This window comes from Candoia aspera, chromosome 2 (assembly GCF_035149785.1).
Source record: "Candoia aspera isolate rCanAsp1 chromosome 2, rCanAsp1.hap2, whole genome shotgun sequence".
NCBI classification, from domain to species: Eukaryota; Metazoa; Chordata; class Lepidosauria; order Squamata; family Boidae; genus Candoia; species Candoia aspera.
Window position 1 is genome coordinate 113994772 of NC_086154.1, and position 15611 is coordinate 114010382.

At 38.1% G+C, this 15611-nt stretch overlaps 1 protein-coding gene across 4 annotated transcripts in view; it reads left to right on the top strand.

Moving 5' to 3' along the window:
• The window catches only part of PGS1 (phosphatidylglycerophosphate synthase 1), a 40856-nt gene that overhangs the window by 5207 nt on the left and 20038 nt on the right, over positions 1-15611 (top strand). For 3 of the 4 annotated variants that reach the window (XM_063293326.1, XM_063293327.1, XM_063293328.1), the window contains exons 2-6: positions 5376-5565; positions 7953-8030; positions 10358-10457; positions 12544-12733; positions 13135-13313. In XM_063293326.1, coding sequence (XP_063149396.1) covers positions 5376-5565; positions 7953-8030; positions 10358-10457; positions 12544-12733; positions 13135-13313 — 737 coding nt within the window. The remainder of the gene's footprint in view (positions 1-5375; positions 5566-7952; positions 8031-10357; positions 10458-12543; positions 12734-13134; positions 13314-15611) is intronic. The other variant, XM_063293329.1, reaches the window with a different exon arrangement.

Genomic DNA, 15611 nt, shown 5'->3' on the forward strand with positions numbered 1-15611 from the left:
CAACAAAAACTATTTTCTAACATGTAAGTATCAGATGTACAAGCTTTTAATCACATTTGCATTTGCAATAATGCAAAGTTTTTAAATTAGTGAAAGTGTTTAAATTCACTTAAGCTTTTGTGATCAGCATTGTGATCTAGAGGGTGACATTTAGAAAATCTTGACTCTCTGAAGTTCTGTTTCACCAGCAGCAGCTGAGTAGTAGTTTGATTTGCTGGGTTAATTGGCTTATAAATATACTGTATGCAAAGTGTTTTGTATCACATAAAATGCACATATAGAACTAGTTCCTTTTTTGTCAAAATGCAAGGAGGAAAGATTTCTGAATAGTGTTTGATGGTGTGTCTTGCATTATCTGGGAAAAATTACTGGCTGGTGTTACAGGAAGTGTGTTGCATTCATATCATTTCTTTATTTTCTCAGCAGATGTTCTGTGTTCTTGCCAGCTCATCTATGTGTAGTAAAACTTAATATATTGAAAACAAATAATTCTTTTTAAAAGCTGTGTACTATAGAAACAATAAACAATGTTTTTTGCATGTATAAATTTCCCCACTTGGGCCTCTTTCATACTGTTGGGTGAGTCCCAAGTCATAAAGAGTACAATTGTGTAAAAGTGGTTGGATAGATTACACATGAATTGGAGGAGGGGGCACCAAGACACCTAGCAATCTGATTTTCTAATGCATACTCCTATAGATTTCATGAGAATAAGATTTTTTTTTCGTTTATATGTACCTTGTCCTCACAGTTGTGGAAGTGATGGGATTTAGTGCTGTAAATGTGTATATACATGAGAGAAAATACATATCCCCAAGATAGGTCCTTTTATGCAACCACCAGTTCAGAAGCCTCCAGCCATGTGCATTGTCATTTGCATAGTTGAATATAAGCCTTATTTTTCAAGCGAGTATTCAGTTTATGCATTTTAAGCAAGTCTGATAGTATTGGCTCTAAAGAGAGGTTTGTATTGTAATACAGAAATTTACAATAATGCTATATTAATACAGAAATACATAGATTATATGTCTCTGTGGTCTTCTGGGTGTAAGAATATGGGCTAAAGAAAAACATTAAAAATAGGATATGGAGGCACAGAATTCTATTTGACTTGCACATTCTTCTCTATGATACAATACAGCTAGATTGGTTGAGCTGATTCCTTTTAGAGTATATGTTCATTGTATACAGTAATATTAATTTTGGTCTAAATTTAATCAGATAACAACTGTAGACTTCCTTCAGGAATTCAGTAGTGCAAATTGTAATGCTACTTGGTTTTTGGAGAATTGATACTACAGCTGTGTTTTTACACTGTAAAATATGTATTTCATTAAATATTTTTGCATTACCAAATGATAACTTGTTTTAGAAACAGCTTCCTCTTTGATTTTGTTTTGTCTTTTAAGTTCTTACAAGTCAGATAGCAGCCAGAAAGATGAAGACTTAAGCAATATGTAATATCCAGTAAGCATGACTCAGTTGAAACAAGGGCAGCCTGATATGTGGGGCTATATGTCCTCCATGCTCTTCTCTTGTTTAAGGAAGTTACCCTTGAGTCTTTATTGTTCATTGGCATCAGTATGTTAACAATAAAAACAGTTTCCCAGATTCAGTCATAATATATGCAGAAATACTGTAATATACACTCAGGCATTCCAGTGAAGCAAGAGTCATTAGCAGAAGTCACTGTAGTGTAGTTTATGTGTGGGTGATAAATACCATGAGATATATCCTGTTAATCTTTCTCTGCCTCTGGTAAAGTTGTTGCAGTTTAACAAGAATTAATAGTGCTTGAGCTCACAGTCATAGTATTAGTCAAAATCCCACTTCCTAAAAATAGAGGTTCCAAAACCCCCAGATTTATTAATAGTGGAAAGTCAAATTCAGAAAAGAAACATGATTTTCAGTTCATTTTCCTTTCTAGGTAATGGTGATTTTATGTATGCTAATGTGTAGTTGTTTTCTACTTAGACCACTGATTTGAAATGGATTATGCTAGGGCTTTTTAAATTCCATTTCAAAGATGTAACTAAGAGCCAAGATGGCTAAATATTTGGCATATGTTCTTTTCAGTACTTCAGTTTCTCTGAGTATAATCTGGCAGAAATAGTTTCTTTACAGGAAGAAAATCAATAGCATCTCTGTATTTAATTTTTCACAAGTAAATCCTTGGAAAATCTCAGAAAATCTCTGTGGGTACCTCAAGGCTGCTATTTCCTTAAAAAAATAAAAGAGATTCAGCACTACTCAATGCAAGATGACAATGGTGAATGATTCTTGAATCGTGGGGAAACTTAAAAATACTGTAGTCCTCTGTTTTATGGAAAAGAACATTGAAGCTATGTTTTGGGATCAGATATAACTGTGCTAATTTCTTAAAACTGACAGGATTTATGCGCTTCACACACAAACACTCTCAAAAATAAACCTTAAAGCAAGCTTTATTCTGTAATCCCAATTATAAAGTAGACTAAAGATTGTCCTAAATGCATGTCCATAAATTATCAGTATATATGAATCAGGAGATTGATGGCTTCATAGGAAGTGGGAAGGTGCTGGTATGGCTTACTGAAATAAAAAATATTGATTATGTTTTATAAATGCATGTGCACAAATAATGTGATTTTGTTTCTTGTAAACCAATAATTGTAGATATGATTTCATGAATTCTAATTATGGGATGTAGAAGTTGGAATAGGTTATTTATTAATATATTTAATAGAATTAGGGTATTTGAAAAGTTATTTTTACATGTGAAAAATAACTTCTCAAATACCCTAATTTTATTAAGGTAGATAGTCTAGACTATTAGTGGCTCAACTTCAGCAAGAGCTTGCCATTTTGCTTCCTTTTGATTGCCTGTTCAAAGATTTCATTGGGGAAGTATTTTATGAAGTTCTCTTTTTAAGCTTGGGAGAATGGAAACTTTCCCTCCAAATTACTGTAATTGAGTATTGCCAAAGAAATGCCCAGTCCCCACAAACTGTTGAAAAACAGAATAGCTAGGAATTCTGGCACACACTGAGTCAGATCTCCATTGTATGAATAGGCAATGACAAAGTGGTGGGCTTTCTGGGAAATGCAGTGGCAAACAGTCTTGTTTTTTTTTTCCTGGGGGTTGCGGGGAAGGACGCGTGCAAACCCTGTGAAGACCTAACATTTTGCTGTGAAACAAGTGAAATCATCTTCCTGGCATCTGTGGTCAATTTGTACTTTGGACTGAGAGTTCCTCATAGTCAAGAGTTCCTCCCACAATTCTGTTCAGTTTAAGCATTTGAGGGCTTTGTAGTGAGATGTGGAATACAGTGAGGCATACCACAACCATGGAGCACTGTGGGATCAGTTGCTAAGAGGATGACAACTGAAGGGGGTGGTTTCTGTGTGAGAAATGCTTTGCTGATATATACTAATGTAAAAATGACTTTGGAGGAAATTATTTCCTTTAAGGTCATTTAATTTTTTTCATGTTATAGTAGGAAAATATTAGCCATGCCTGGAAAAATGCTAAGGGTTAGAAACTGGCTACTGGTGGTTAGGTTTACCTCTTCAAGCTTCACTGGTAGTTTATTACATTTTTATATTGATGCTCATATAAAGAAAAACGAAATGGTATACAATAGCGGATTAAAATAATAATTAAATATAAAACATAATTTGGTAATTTAGAAATTATAAGCATTTAATATTAAGAATCCAAATTTGTGTTTCCTCATTCACACTCATGTTTGCATTCCCTGATTAGTTTTATACATCATCCCAAGCCATTAGGATGGTTAATTTGGTTTGGCTTTAAAATGCTTTGAGAATCTAAACATTGTGGTTTAATCAAGTTAACCAACTATGGCTTAGCATGTGGGAATATAGCAACTCAATCCTCCAACAAAAGTAGGCTGAGCAGCCAGAAATGTGAATGTGGCACTTTAATTCTTTAAAGTTGCTGCATCTTCCCCTGGGATCACAGTAGCTGAAGAGCACAGCTGCAGTCCTGGGTAAAGGTGTGGCTGCTTAAAAAAACTGCAGACAGTTGCTGTATTTGCACTCCTGCACACTCCGAATTACCTTTTTGGAATTGAATCCAAGCATGGGGCCTATGGTGGTTTTCTAGTTAAATGATATAGCCCTGTCATGTGTGGCCTCCTTGGAATAAATATCAGAAAAGATTGCATACTCTTGTTCAGAATCATATTTGTTCTAGAAAGATATTTGGAAGCAATAAAAGCAGTCAGTTGAGAAAGAAGTCTACCCATTTAGGAATAATATTTCAAGAGCTGATGGAACAATTTTATTTATTTGATTTATATCTCACTTATTTTATTCAACTTGGTGTGATATAGATAGATAGATAGATAGATAGATAGGTAGCCCCCTCTTCATATTTTCCCCACAACATCAGCCTGTGAGGTGGTTGGGCTGAGAGAGAGAATGACCAGGCCAAAGTCACCCAGCTGGCTTCCGTGCCTGAGTGGGGACTAGAATTCAGGGTTTCCCAGTTTCTAGACTAGCACTTCAACTAAAATGGGTTTCTATTTTAATAGTGTTTTTGCAGTTTTGTTGCTGTTTCATTGTGTGGGCCAATTTTACTATTTTTTTTACCATCTTGATGGGAATTTACCAACGTACAGGGTAGGTGCCTGTCCTTTGCCTGCAGACTGTTGTTTCCCTTCTTTGTACCAAAAACTTACCTGTAATCTAGGTGAAAGGTGGATCTGTAATGCTTAGGGCTTGATTTTATTTATTTATTTATATCCCGCCTCTAAGGATGGAAGACCCAGACGCAATGGCCAATTGTGACTGGGTGCTCCAGCCTTACACAGAGCTGAGAAAGAAGACCGATGAGTTTTGAAGCCAGAGACATAAACAGCCATTAACTGTCAAAATGTATGGGGCAAACTGTCACCATGGAAGAGAGCTGTCAAAGAAGAAAGGAGGAAGCGGCGGGACAGAAGCAGACAGCGGGAGGCTTAAAAGAGAAGGCGGGAGGAAGTAGAATCTATTTGTGGCTTTGACAGGGTTTGATACTGTCCCAGTAAAGAACTACGCATATCCTTAGTGGCTTGTGCTGTGAGTTACTGGATTTGGGTCGTAAAGATCAACCTCACACTGCCTTTATTATTTTTTTATAAATAACTCAAGGTAGCAAACATACCCAATACTCTTTCCTCCTCCTATTTTCCCCACAACAACAACCCTGTGAGGTGAGTTGGGCTGAGAGAGAGTGACTGGCCCAAGGTCACCCAGCTGGCTTTCATGCCTAAGGTGGGACTAGAACTCATAGCCTCCTGGTTTCTAGACCTTAACCCTTCCTCACATGTCTGCAGGCATTTTAAGAGAAAACCATATATGTTGCTAAGCTAATCTCTTTTTCCTATTAGGTCATCATGGCTGCTGTTGGCTCCATTACTCACTTCCACCGTTCCACAACTGACTGTCCCCACTAACTGCCTTGGCCCTGAGGGAACACATATTTTTCAATGGATCAGAAACCTGGTTCCAGAATTTGGTATTGCTGGGTCCCATGTCAAGGTGCTTTCATCCCCAACTGAATTCTATGAACTTATGAAGGTGATCTCAAACCACAATATTTTTCTCTTGTATTTTTGTCACTGGTTTTTGTTATACTATATGACATTCAAAATGGCAGTTTCAGGAGGGTTCACTGGTTCTCTTGTGTTCTAAAAAGCCTGTCAGGCTTATAGATTAAAGTAATTTTATCTTACCATTCCTTGGTGAATGTGTTAATATATTCAGCTCTAAGGTTGAAAATTATAAGCAGTGTGTGAAGAAGAAAAAAATACTGTTGTCAACTAGTGTAATTTTCTGTCAATATAGTGAGACACGAAAAGCTACAGTCCTATAGCTCAGTGTTTTGCTTGTTTTAAGGTGCCAGGTTCAGCTCCTGGCACCTCTGGGTAGAAAAATCAGGTAGGCTGAGAAAGACCCTTGCTTAAAAATATTGAACTACTTCTGCCAGCCACATAGATTCTGCTAAGTTGCAGCTGCACATGTGGACTCTGAGACCTTTCCAGGAAAGGAGATGTGAGTGCTACTTTGTGCACTCTGATCAAAGATTTATAGCATGCCTCATTGCATTTTAGGCAGAATAAAAATACTACCTTGGGACAATAAAAACAGCCAGTAATTGATAGGGCTGTGTTTCTGACGGTTGAAGAGATGTTATTTTGGGGGAATTCCTTTACAGGTAGTCCTTGTTTAGCGACCACAATTGGGACTGGCAACTCTGTCACTAAGCAAAGTGGCTGCTAAGTGGGAAGTCACGTGTCCACAACCGTGCTTTCCTTTTCCCCACTCCACTGCCATTTGGAATGCTTACCTGGGTGCTGGAATAATTAACAAGAAGGGAATTAATGTTTACATTTACATTCATGGGAAAGAAGGAATCACAAAGAATAAGCAGGCACACAATGGGGAATACACATTGAAAGCAATGCCCTGGCACCGGCAGCCGCGAGCGCACTGCACGAACAGCCTGGTGTATTCCGCTCTGTGTTGCCTGCTTACTCTTGTAATCCCTTCCTCTCCAATTTCTCTGCTCTGCAAGGAGGGAAAAAAAAGTCAGGCACAGGATATCACATACTGACTGTAATGGTGATCATGTGACTGAGGGATGCTGCAAAGGTCATAAAATGCGGGCATTGGTCATAAAGTTATTTTTCAGCACTGTTGTAACTTTGAATGGTTGCTAAACAAGGCAGTCAGTAAGCGAGGACCACCTGTAATCTATCTTGCAAAATTAAGATGGCACAAAACATTGCTGTCTGGGGATTGGCCAGATAAATACACCTCCTCAAACATTTTTGATACGTGGATTCAGATATCATGCTTCTCAATGCTTGAAAGGCAGCTTCTTAACATAGTGGGACTTCTAATGTAATTTTTTTTATGTGAATGATTGTATCTAATTTGGTTATTAATGGCTTTCTAACATTTTATCTCCTTTGGGAGAGAATAAATATTAGTATGAAGAGAAAAACTTTGACTGCCAAACGAAGTTCTCTCACAGACGGGGTCTGTAACATACCCTCTCTGCATGATTGGGTGGGATGGGCTGATGTGATGGGGAAGAGGCGGTCCCTCAGGTAACCAGGTCCCATGCCATGTAGGGCTTTAAAGGTGATAACCAATACCTTGAATTGGACCCGGAAGCAAACTGGTACCCAGTGTAGCTCGTGCAGCAGCGGTGTTACATGTGCCCTTCTAGGGGCACCAAAGACAGCCTGCGCAGCTACATTCTGGACCAGCTGAAGCTTCCAGATACTCTTCAAGGGTAGCCCCATGTACAGTGCATTGCAATAGTCTATATGGAGATAACAAGGGCATGAGTGACTGTTTGAAGGGCCTCCCGATCCAGGAAAGGGCATAACTGGTGCACAGCACGAAGCTGCACAAAGGCTCTCCTGTCCATGGCTGCCACCTGCTCTTTGAGCAGGAGCCGTGAGTCCAGGAGGACCCCCAGATTATGCACTGGGTCTGTCTGGGACAGTGCAACCCCATCCAGAACCAAAGATGACAAAGTCCCAGATATGGAAGAGCCATTAACCCACAGCTACTCTGTCTTACCAGGGTTCAGCTGAAGCCTGTTGTTCCCTATCCAGACCTCTACAGCCCCCAGGCACCGAGAAAGGGCAGTCACAGCATCACTTACTTCACCTGGGATGGAGATGTATGATTGGGTATCATCAGCATACTGATGTATTAGCAGTGACTTGGCTTGTCTGTCTCTTGACCTTCTAGTTGACAAGAGAGATACACTGACTTGCAGCCGAGTAACTTATTCCCAGTCCAGTTGTGAGCAAAAATTCCTAATAATAGTTTTCTAGGTAGATTTGAGTTTTACTGCTTCTCACAAAATTAAGTACTGTATTGGGTGTCCTACTTGGGTGCGTCACGTGATAGACTAATTAGCAAATCTAAATGTCTTTCTTTTTCAGGGACAGTTAAAGATGGCCAAGCAACGAATAGTTTTAGCTTCCCTGTATCTTGGAACAGGACCTTTGGAACAGGACTTAGTAAGTGTCTAAAATGGGAAGGAGGGACTGGAAACTTTTTACAAAATAGCTAGTTAAGAGATGCCTAGGGTTTAGGTTTTTTGGAGCTCTTGCTTCAGAACTCTTAATTCAGAGATTCACTCTGTTATATTTATGTATGTGAGTTGTTAATTTTGGCAGCCTAAAAATGAAGACAGTATTATGAAAAAATATTTGCCCTTTTTGGATGTTACAACGTTTTGGATATCTTTGCCACTGACTATTATCAGAACTTTATATGGGTCTTATTGATATATAAGGAGTTTCTGAGTTAACAAACAATACCAACATTTGATGCTTATTTAATTTATTTCATTAAGTTACCCCGCATATGATGCACTGGCATGAAACAGTAATTGCCCCCTTAGATTCAGTAGCTATTGTACCACCTTTAGCTGTAATAACTGCAACTGGAAACTTCCTGTAATTAGTTACCGGATCTCACACTGCTGTGTAGAAATGTTGGCCTGTTCCTCCATGGTAAATGCTTCAACTCAGTAACACTTGAGGGTTTTCTAGCATGAACTGCTTGTTTCAGATCCTATCACAATATTTTTATGTGGCTTAGGTTTAGACTTTGACTTGGCCATTCCAAAACATTGAATATATTCTTTTTTGTCCATTCTCTTGTAGATTTCGTTGAATATTTGGGATCACTGTTTTGCTTTATAATTCATTTACGCTTCAGTGTTAGCTGACAAACATATTTTCATGAGGACTCCTCTGTTACAAAACAGAATGCATATTTTCTTCCTCCAGGTTCTAAAAAAGCAAAGCATCCCCAAACCACAACTTGACAGTTGGTATGAGGTTATTATTATAGTATTGAGTGTTTGGTTTCAACCAGATATAACATCACTCATGTAGCTCCCCAATTCCTCTTTGACTCTAGATCATTCATCCAGAAGTGTGGAGAGTCATCCAGATCTTTTTGGCAAATCTGGGATGAGCACTAGTGTACTTTTTGCTAAGGAATGGCTTCCACCGTGCTACTGTGCTATAAATCCCTATTTTCCCCTGTGGTGCTGTTGTTTATGATAATCATGAACAAAGTGAAAGAGACCTGCACAACCCTGGATTGTTCTTGGGTTCTTTGATTTCCCAGGCAAATGTATGCTGTGTTCTCCAAGCAATTCACTACTGAGGTGATTGACTGTTGTTTCAGTTTCAAGACAATGTCTCTGATTGTGAATTGGTAGAATCCCAGTTCTTTAGAAATTGTATTTATTTATTTATTTATTTATTAAACTTATATGCTGCCCATCTCACTGTGTAAGTGACTTTAGACGGCTTACCAATAAAAAGAGAATAAAAAATCTTACAAAAAATATTCAAAGTTAAAAAGATGGAGAGAGCATACCACAAATCATGTTGTAACCACCTCTAGTCTAATAGGCAGCAGTGACTTTTACAAAGGTCTGATTTTGGGAAATTTATTTTGAGCTGGGCATATTATGTGCCTCTAGAATTTCTTTCACAGACTATCACTGTGATGATGGGATACAAAGTTATATAGGGTGGGACAGCCTCAGATCAGCTCTGATTGTTCAGTGAAGAACTACAATTAGTCCTTTAATTGAATTGATTGCATGGGGGGGTATTTTTCACATGAATGCGAAAGGGGGTGATTTTGCTTATGAAATGAAAGAAATAAGCACCAACTTTGGTATTCATTTACTCAGACTCTCTTTTTATATTTTGTAGTGGCAAAGATAGGCAAAAATTCAAAAATTCCAGGAATGGGTACACTTTTTCACAGAACTGTATACAAACGGGAATTTACAGTTACAAAGTTATGCTGTTAGAAATTATCCTTGGTTTGTTCACATGGTTTTCCTTACTTCATACTGGCCGTACCCTTAGTGACAGGGCATATCTATAAACTGGGCTTATAGATAGACTTGTGTTCAGCTTACGTGAGCAAGAGGAAAGGGTTTTTCCACACACTGTTTTATCACCCTTGTTTGCAAAGAGAATGATTGTTCTGTACTAGAACACCTCAATTTTTCTATACCAATATTTTTGACTGAGACATCTTGAGAAGAAATATTGTTGAGAGTACAATTATATTAAGTGCTCTGGAGGGTTTTTTTTTTTTTGGTCTGTTATATCTGTTTACAAACTGTTAATATATCTGTGATAGGAGAAACAAATTCAGAATTAGGAAAACACTGGTACTTCCCCTTTGGGAGTTGAAGTTCTCTATAAATCTGACATTTGGTTTATTTTATGCACAGCTCACGTCCCATCACTTAGTACCTTTGAAAGGAAGGCTGCCTTGTGCATTTGTTTGTTTTTTCTTCTTTTAGGTGGATTGTATTGAAATAGCTTTGGAACGGTCATTGAAGGGATGTGGGAGTCCCAATTTTAGAGTGTCTATCCTGTTAGACTTCACAAGAGGATCTCGGGGTAAGTATGTATGCATTCATTGATAACCTCTTTTCACTTAGCTCAGATAGACTGATACGGTTGGGGATCTCTGATATAAGGGCTGGGTTTAAATAATTCTGCAGATCAAAGGTTTTGGACCTTTGTTTGAAATCAGTGCTCAAAAACCAACTTCATTTCTCCTGTATATTTCAAGCCAGTTCTGTCTTTATAACTCTGTAGTTCTACTTTGCAATCAAGAACCATAAAAATCACAGAAATTCTTTCAATTTTAAACCTAGAAAAATATTCCTGATACTCTTTTTTTTGACTCAGTCAAAAGTAAATCTTGGCTTTTCAATTCTACTATTACGTTGATTTGTGAAGAATAGTGTTAATGTTTTTGGTCTCTGCATCCTACCGAGGGGTCTGTACCTGTTAAATTAAGCTGTTTGGAGCATTCCCCAGCTGAGCTGAATTAATAGGAGCCTTATCTCCTCCAATTACATATTATTAGCTTGCCGGTCTTCCTCAGTTCCTCTTTCACTCCCTGACATAATCAGGAATATTTTCTGTGTTGTTCAGTTTCTTTTTCTCGAGTCCTAATATAAAACAAAACAAATCCAGAACATATCAAAATCTGTATACTTTTGTTTCAATAATGTTTTTATTTCCTCTTTTGAAACCTTTTAGTTTTCATTGTTTCATGGCCACCCACTGAGCCCCATCTACAAGCAGGTCTGATGCTGGCCATTTCCAGGGGCTTTGCATCATTTCCTTCTCTCACAATTTTGTCTTTGGTTCCAACTATGCATTTTGCTTTCTTGGACTTGGAACAACCTGCAACTTTTCCTACGAGTTCTTTATTCATATTGCATCCGCTTTAGGCCTCACTGCCTCTCTTTTTGCAGCATTTACTAGCTAGTTCTTATACTTCCTGTTCAGATCTGACTCAGTTCCATGCAGACTTCTGACTTCTTCTTACTGGTGCATCTTTCTTTTGCCTCACCAGACCAGTGGTCAGAGGCCAGTGCCCTTTTTCCCACTCCAAAGATTCTGCCCTTATGTGGAACAGCTACTGTGAATAACTAAAGATCTTGCCCTCACAGCTAAACCACCACCACTCTTGTTAATGACCCACTCTTTGATTTTGTTCAGAGAGATATTTCTCTTTGCATGACTTGCCACCAATATTTCCTAAGAGAGAAAGTAAGTTCGCACCTTAAGCAATTCCCAGAAGACAAGAAGTTCCTGCCTCAAGTTTTCCATGCAGAGATCTGTAATTTGTCAAGCAACAGGTTAGTGTCTGAGGTTGTGTTGCTGACTGCTTCCAAAAATATAGGCTACTTGTAGATAGTAACAAAGATGACCTTGATGGAAATATGCAAGAACTGTTACCTAGGCGAAAGGCATGAATTCTGTAGTCAGATAGTTACTAGCAGGCACAACTGTCCTAATAAAGCAAATTTCATTTGCAAAAGGTGCTACATGAGAGGTACACAAAAGACACTTTGAATGCTAAATTAATATAAGAAAGCACATGATTACCTAATTACTTTAATCTGAATTCAAATTCCAGTTCTCCATACTTTACTGTGTTTAACTGTTATACATTGTTCTTCTGTTCCCATGATGCAAGGTTTTGTTGTTACATGAAATATACAATAAAGGAGGAGTCAGAACATGCAGCTGAAGGCGGAGTTTCCTCCAGAAGACATAGAGGAGTGTTACGTCCTGGCCTCTAGAGGAGGTGGAGTTAATCTCTTCCTGTTAGGTCCATCTTTGGGGGATCAGAAAGATACTTCACCATAAGCCCAACTACTATTCTTGGTTTCCAGAGAAGAGATGGAAATGAGGCAAAGCATATATGCCTGATATAAATACTATCCACTTGATTCCTTTGTTATCAATCAGGCAGCAACTAGAAGTGTCACAAAATGCATTCTACAGAGGTAAATGGTCAGTTTTTGTCACTTTGCAGCTGATGAACAATTGGATCTATTTAGACATTCGATACATAAAAGTTTCCGGCATCTCCTGATTGTTAAGGCTTTCTAATTCTTACAGTCAATTGGAGCAGATATTCTATATTACTATGGTCCCGTCAAGTCTGTTTCTTCTTTCCTAGGCCAGAAGAATTCTCGAACCATGCTGCTTCCACTCCTGAGGCGATTTCCAGATAAGGTCCGTGTCTCTCTCTTCCACACTCCTAATCTACGTGGTCTTCTCAGACATCTAATTCCTGAGCGTTTTAATGAGACCATCGGGTTGCAGCATATCAAAGTCTATCTCTTTGATGATAATGTGATCTTGAGTGGGTGAGTTCCTCTTTATAAGGAAATAGCTTTGGGGCATATGGAGTAATTGTGGTTTCTGGTAAAGAAGAAAGAAAGAAGGAATCAACTAAGCCAGATCATGTTATGGATCATTCTCATATTTTGGAGTCAGTGTGTCATAGTTCTCTTCTGCACTTTGCCATTTTTGGACTGTTGCTACTCTTAACTGTTTCTGAATAAGCATCCTATAATTCATTTACATTTAACCAAAGTTGGAATGGGGAAGCGGATCAGAAAGGCAGTATTAGTCTACAGGTGTTGATTAATCTTATATACATTCCTGTCTGTACTGCTTTCCTCAACTCTCAGATGTATGTGACTTGAAGATGATTCGTACACTATTATTTGGCATTCTTAGCTGCCACACTCTTTTCCCTCTCCAGGGCCAACTTAAGTGACTCTTACTTCAGCAATCGACAAGACCGCTATGTGTTCCTACAAGACTCACCAGAGATTGCAGATTTCTTTACTGAGCTAGTAAATGCAGTTGGGGATGTGTCTCTACAGTTACAGCAAGATGATACAGTCAAGATTATAGATGGGATGGTGCATCCTTACAAAGGTAGGATGGCCATTTATTTATTACAGCTGTTTCTATACTGCCATAATCTCAAGATTTTGGGAGGTCTTTAGCAAGTAATTTGTTAAATATATATCTAAATTGGTACTATGTACCTTTCTAGCATTCAAAATTCATGTGAGCCTTCTTGTTCCCACCTGAACTTCCATTCTAGATGTTTAAGTACAAATGGGATGCTCTCAGATGTTTCCAAAGGGAAAATTAATACCATCTTTCTGGATAGAGTGGCTCTAGAGATGATGATGATGATGATATAATATAAATTATATTATGAATATAATAGTATATTAATATAATATGTAATTGATATAATTTATATTGTATAAGTAATATAATTTATATCATGCTTAAAAACTGAGTGTGGCACAGAAATAAAGGAATATTAATACAAAAATACAAAGTTGGTACATTAAAACATAAGCACTTCTACGTACATAGTAGAATGCCAACAGGTAACCACTTTAAAAAGAATAGATAAACTAGATCCTATAAAATTTATTAAAATATATAAGTAAATCAAATAATATTAAACAATAGACAGCATAAACATCAGAGAAGCCTGTTCCTGAGGCCATTCTAGACTACCACCTAATATGCATTCCAGAAACCAAAGTTCTGAGTTCACAAGGATCTCTGAAAGCAGAGACAGGAAACCACTGCAAGGCACAGTAGCCCATCTTGATCTTCTTTTCTATTGCTAAAGCAGTATTTCTCGACCTTGGCAACATGCTGGCTGGGGTCCACACAGCTTAAAGTTGCCAAGGTAGAGAAACACTGTGCTAAGGACTGAATCTGGAATTGACTATCTGTAAAGTATATGCTGAAAGATGGAGTTATGGTCTCTTTCGGATCTGCTTTTTTCTTGATCCCTGGAAATGTGTTTTTTCATTGGCTTGGTGGGGAGATTCTTTTGTGAGAGGGGAAGTATTCTGATTTAGCTACTAGGAATTGGGATCATTTCTTTGCTAACTATGATTGCTGGGATTACAGACACAATTGCAAATTGATATACTTTAGGGTTACAACTTTTGTGACAGGAGTAACAGTGATGGTAGGGATTTATCAACGGGTGTCATTATAACTTGATGATGATGACTGAACAGAAGGAACTTGGGTTGGCAAACAAGAATAAAAACCACAATATAATGAAAACAAAAGAACACTTAAAACAATGTTGAGACCAATAAAATTTTGCTTGGTCTGAGTTGACCTGGTTCTGTAGATTGTGAAGCTAAAGCTAAACATTCTAATGATTTCCATGCTGGTAAATAATTTTGGTAACCTTGTGATGGTTCCTGGATATTGAAGAAGCAAACAACTCCAAGCACTGCTATATAATAATGTGCTTTAAAATATGTACATGAATGCTCATATGTTGGATGCTATTTGCCCTCAGTGGAAATTTTTGTTTTGTTATGTTTTGTTTTGGTCTGGGGAATACTCTTCCACTGTTACAACCTGGAAAACTAATATTTGATACAGAGTGTGAGACACTGGGTGTGAGACACTTTCCCTTGGGAGGTATTTTCCAAGCAATACCAGCTGTTGAGAGCCCTTCCCGGCAACCCAGTTGCTGTGATTTCTAGATCAGGTGACAAAAGCAAACACGATCGGAGTAGGTAAAGGGGGACTGCCCTCCAGTGTTCATTATCCTGATGAGCATGTACTGAACTGGCCAAATAGGTACAGAAGAATGTACCTGACATGCATCTTAGCTGACGACTTCTTAACTGGTTTGAATTCTTGTCTCACTTCCATTTCATTTTGTGATACTTTTTTTAACCACAGGAGCCCTATTTTTTGCACACAGTAAATTATGTTCATTAAATGGAAGAGGTATACAGTATGGCATGAATGTCACTTCTTTAGTATTTTTTCCAGTTTGGGGTATTTGCATAGCTTACATTTTCATTTGTGCGATGCTAGGAATTTGACAAGTTGTTTATATTTAACCTTTAGGGAAAAAAACTTTGGTCAGGAACTGAAAGGGTATCATAGGGGGCCCTGTTACTGTCACTAACTGAAAGAACCTGTAAATTCAATTAATCACACTAAATCACAAATCCCAGAGTCCACAAGAGTTGCAAAGCAGCCTTTCAGCCCACTCTGTTACTGTCACTAAGCAAGTCTGCAAGAGATCTGACAAGTTGTCAAAATTCCAGATTCTTCTAGTTGTTGTACCAGTTGGGGGTTTTTCTGGTTTGGGAGATCCTAGCAATAATTCATGCCTTATCACTGCATGCCTAGACTACTCCAGTGCCCTCTACATTGGGTTGTTTT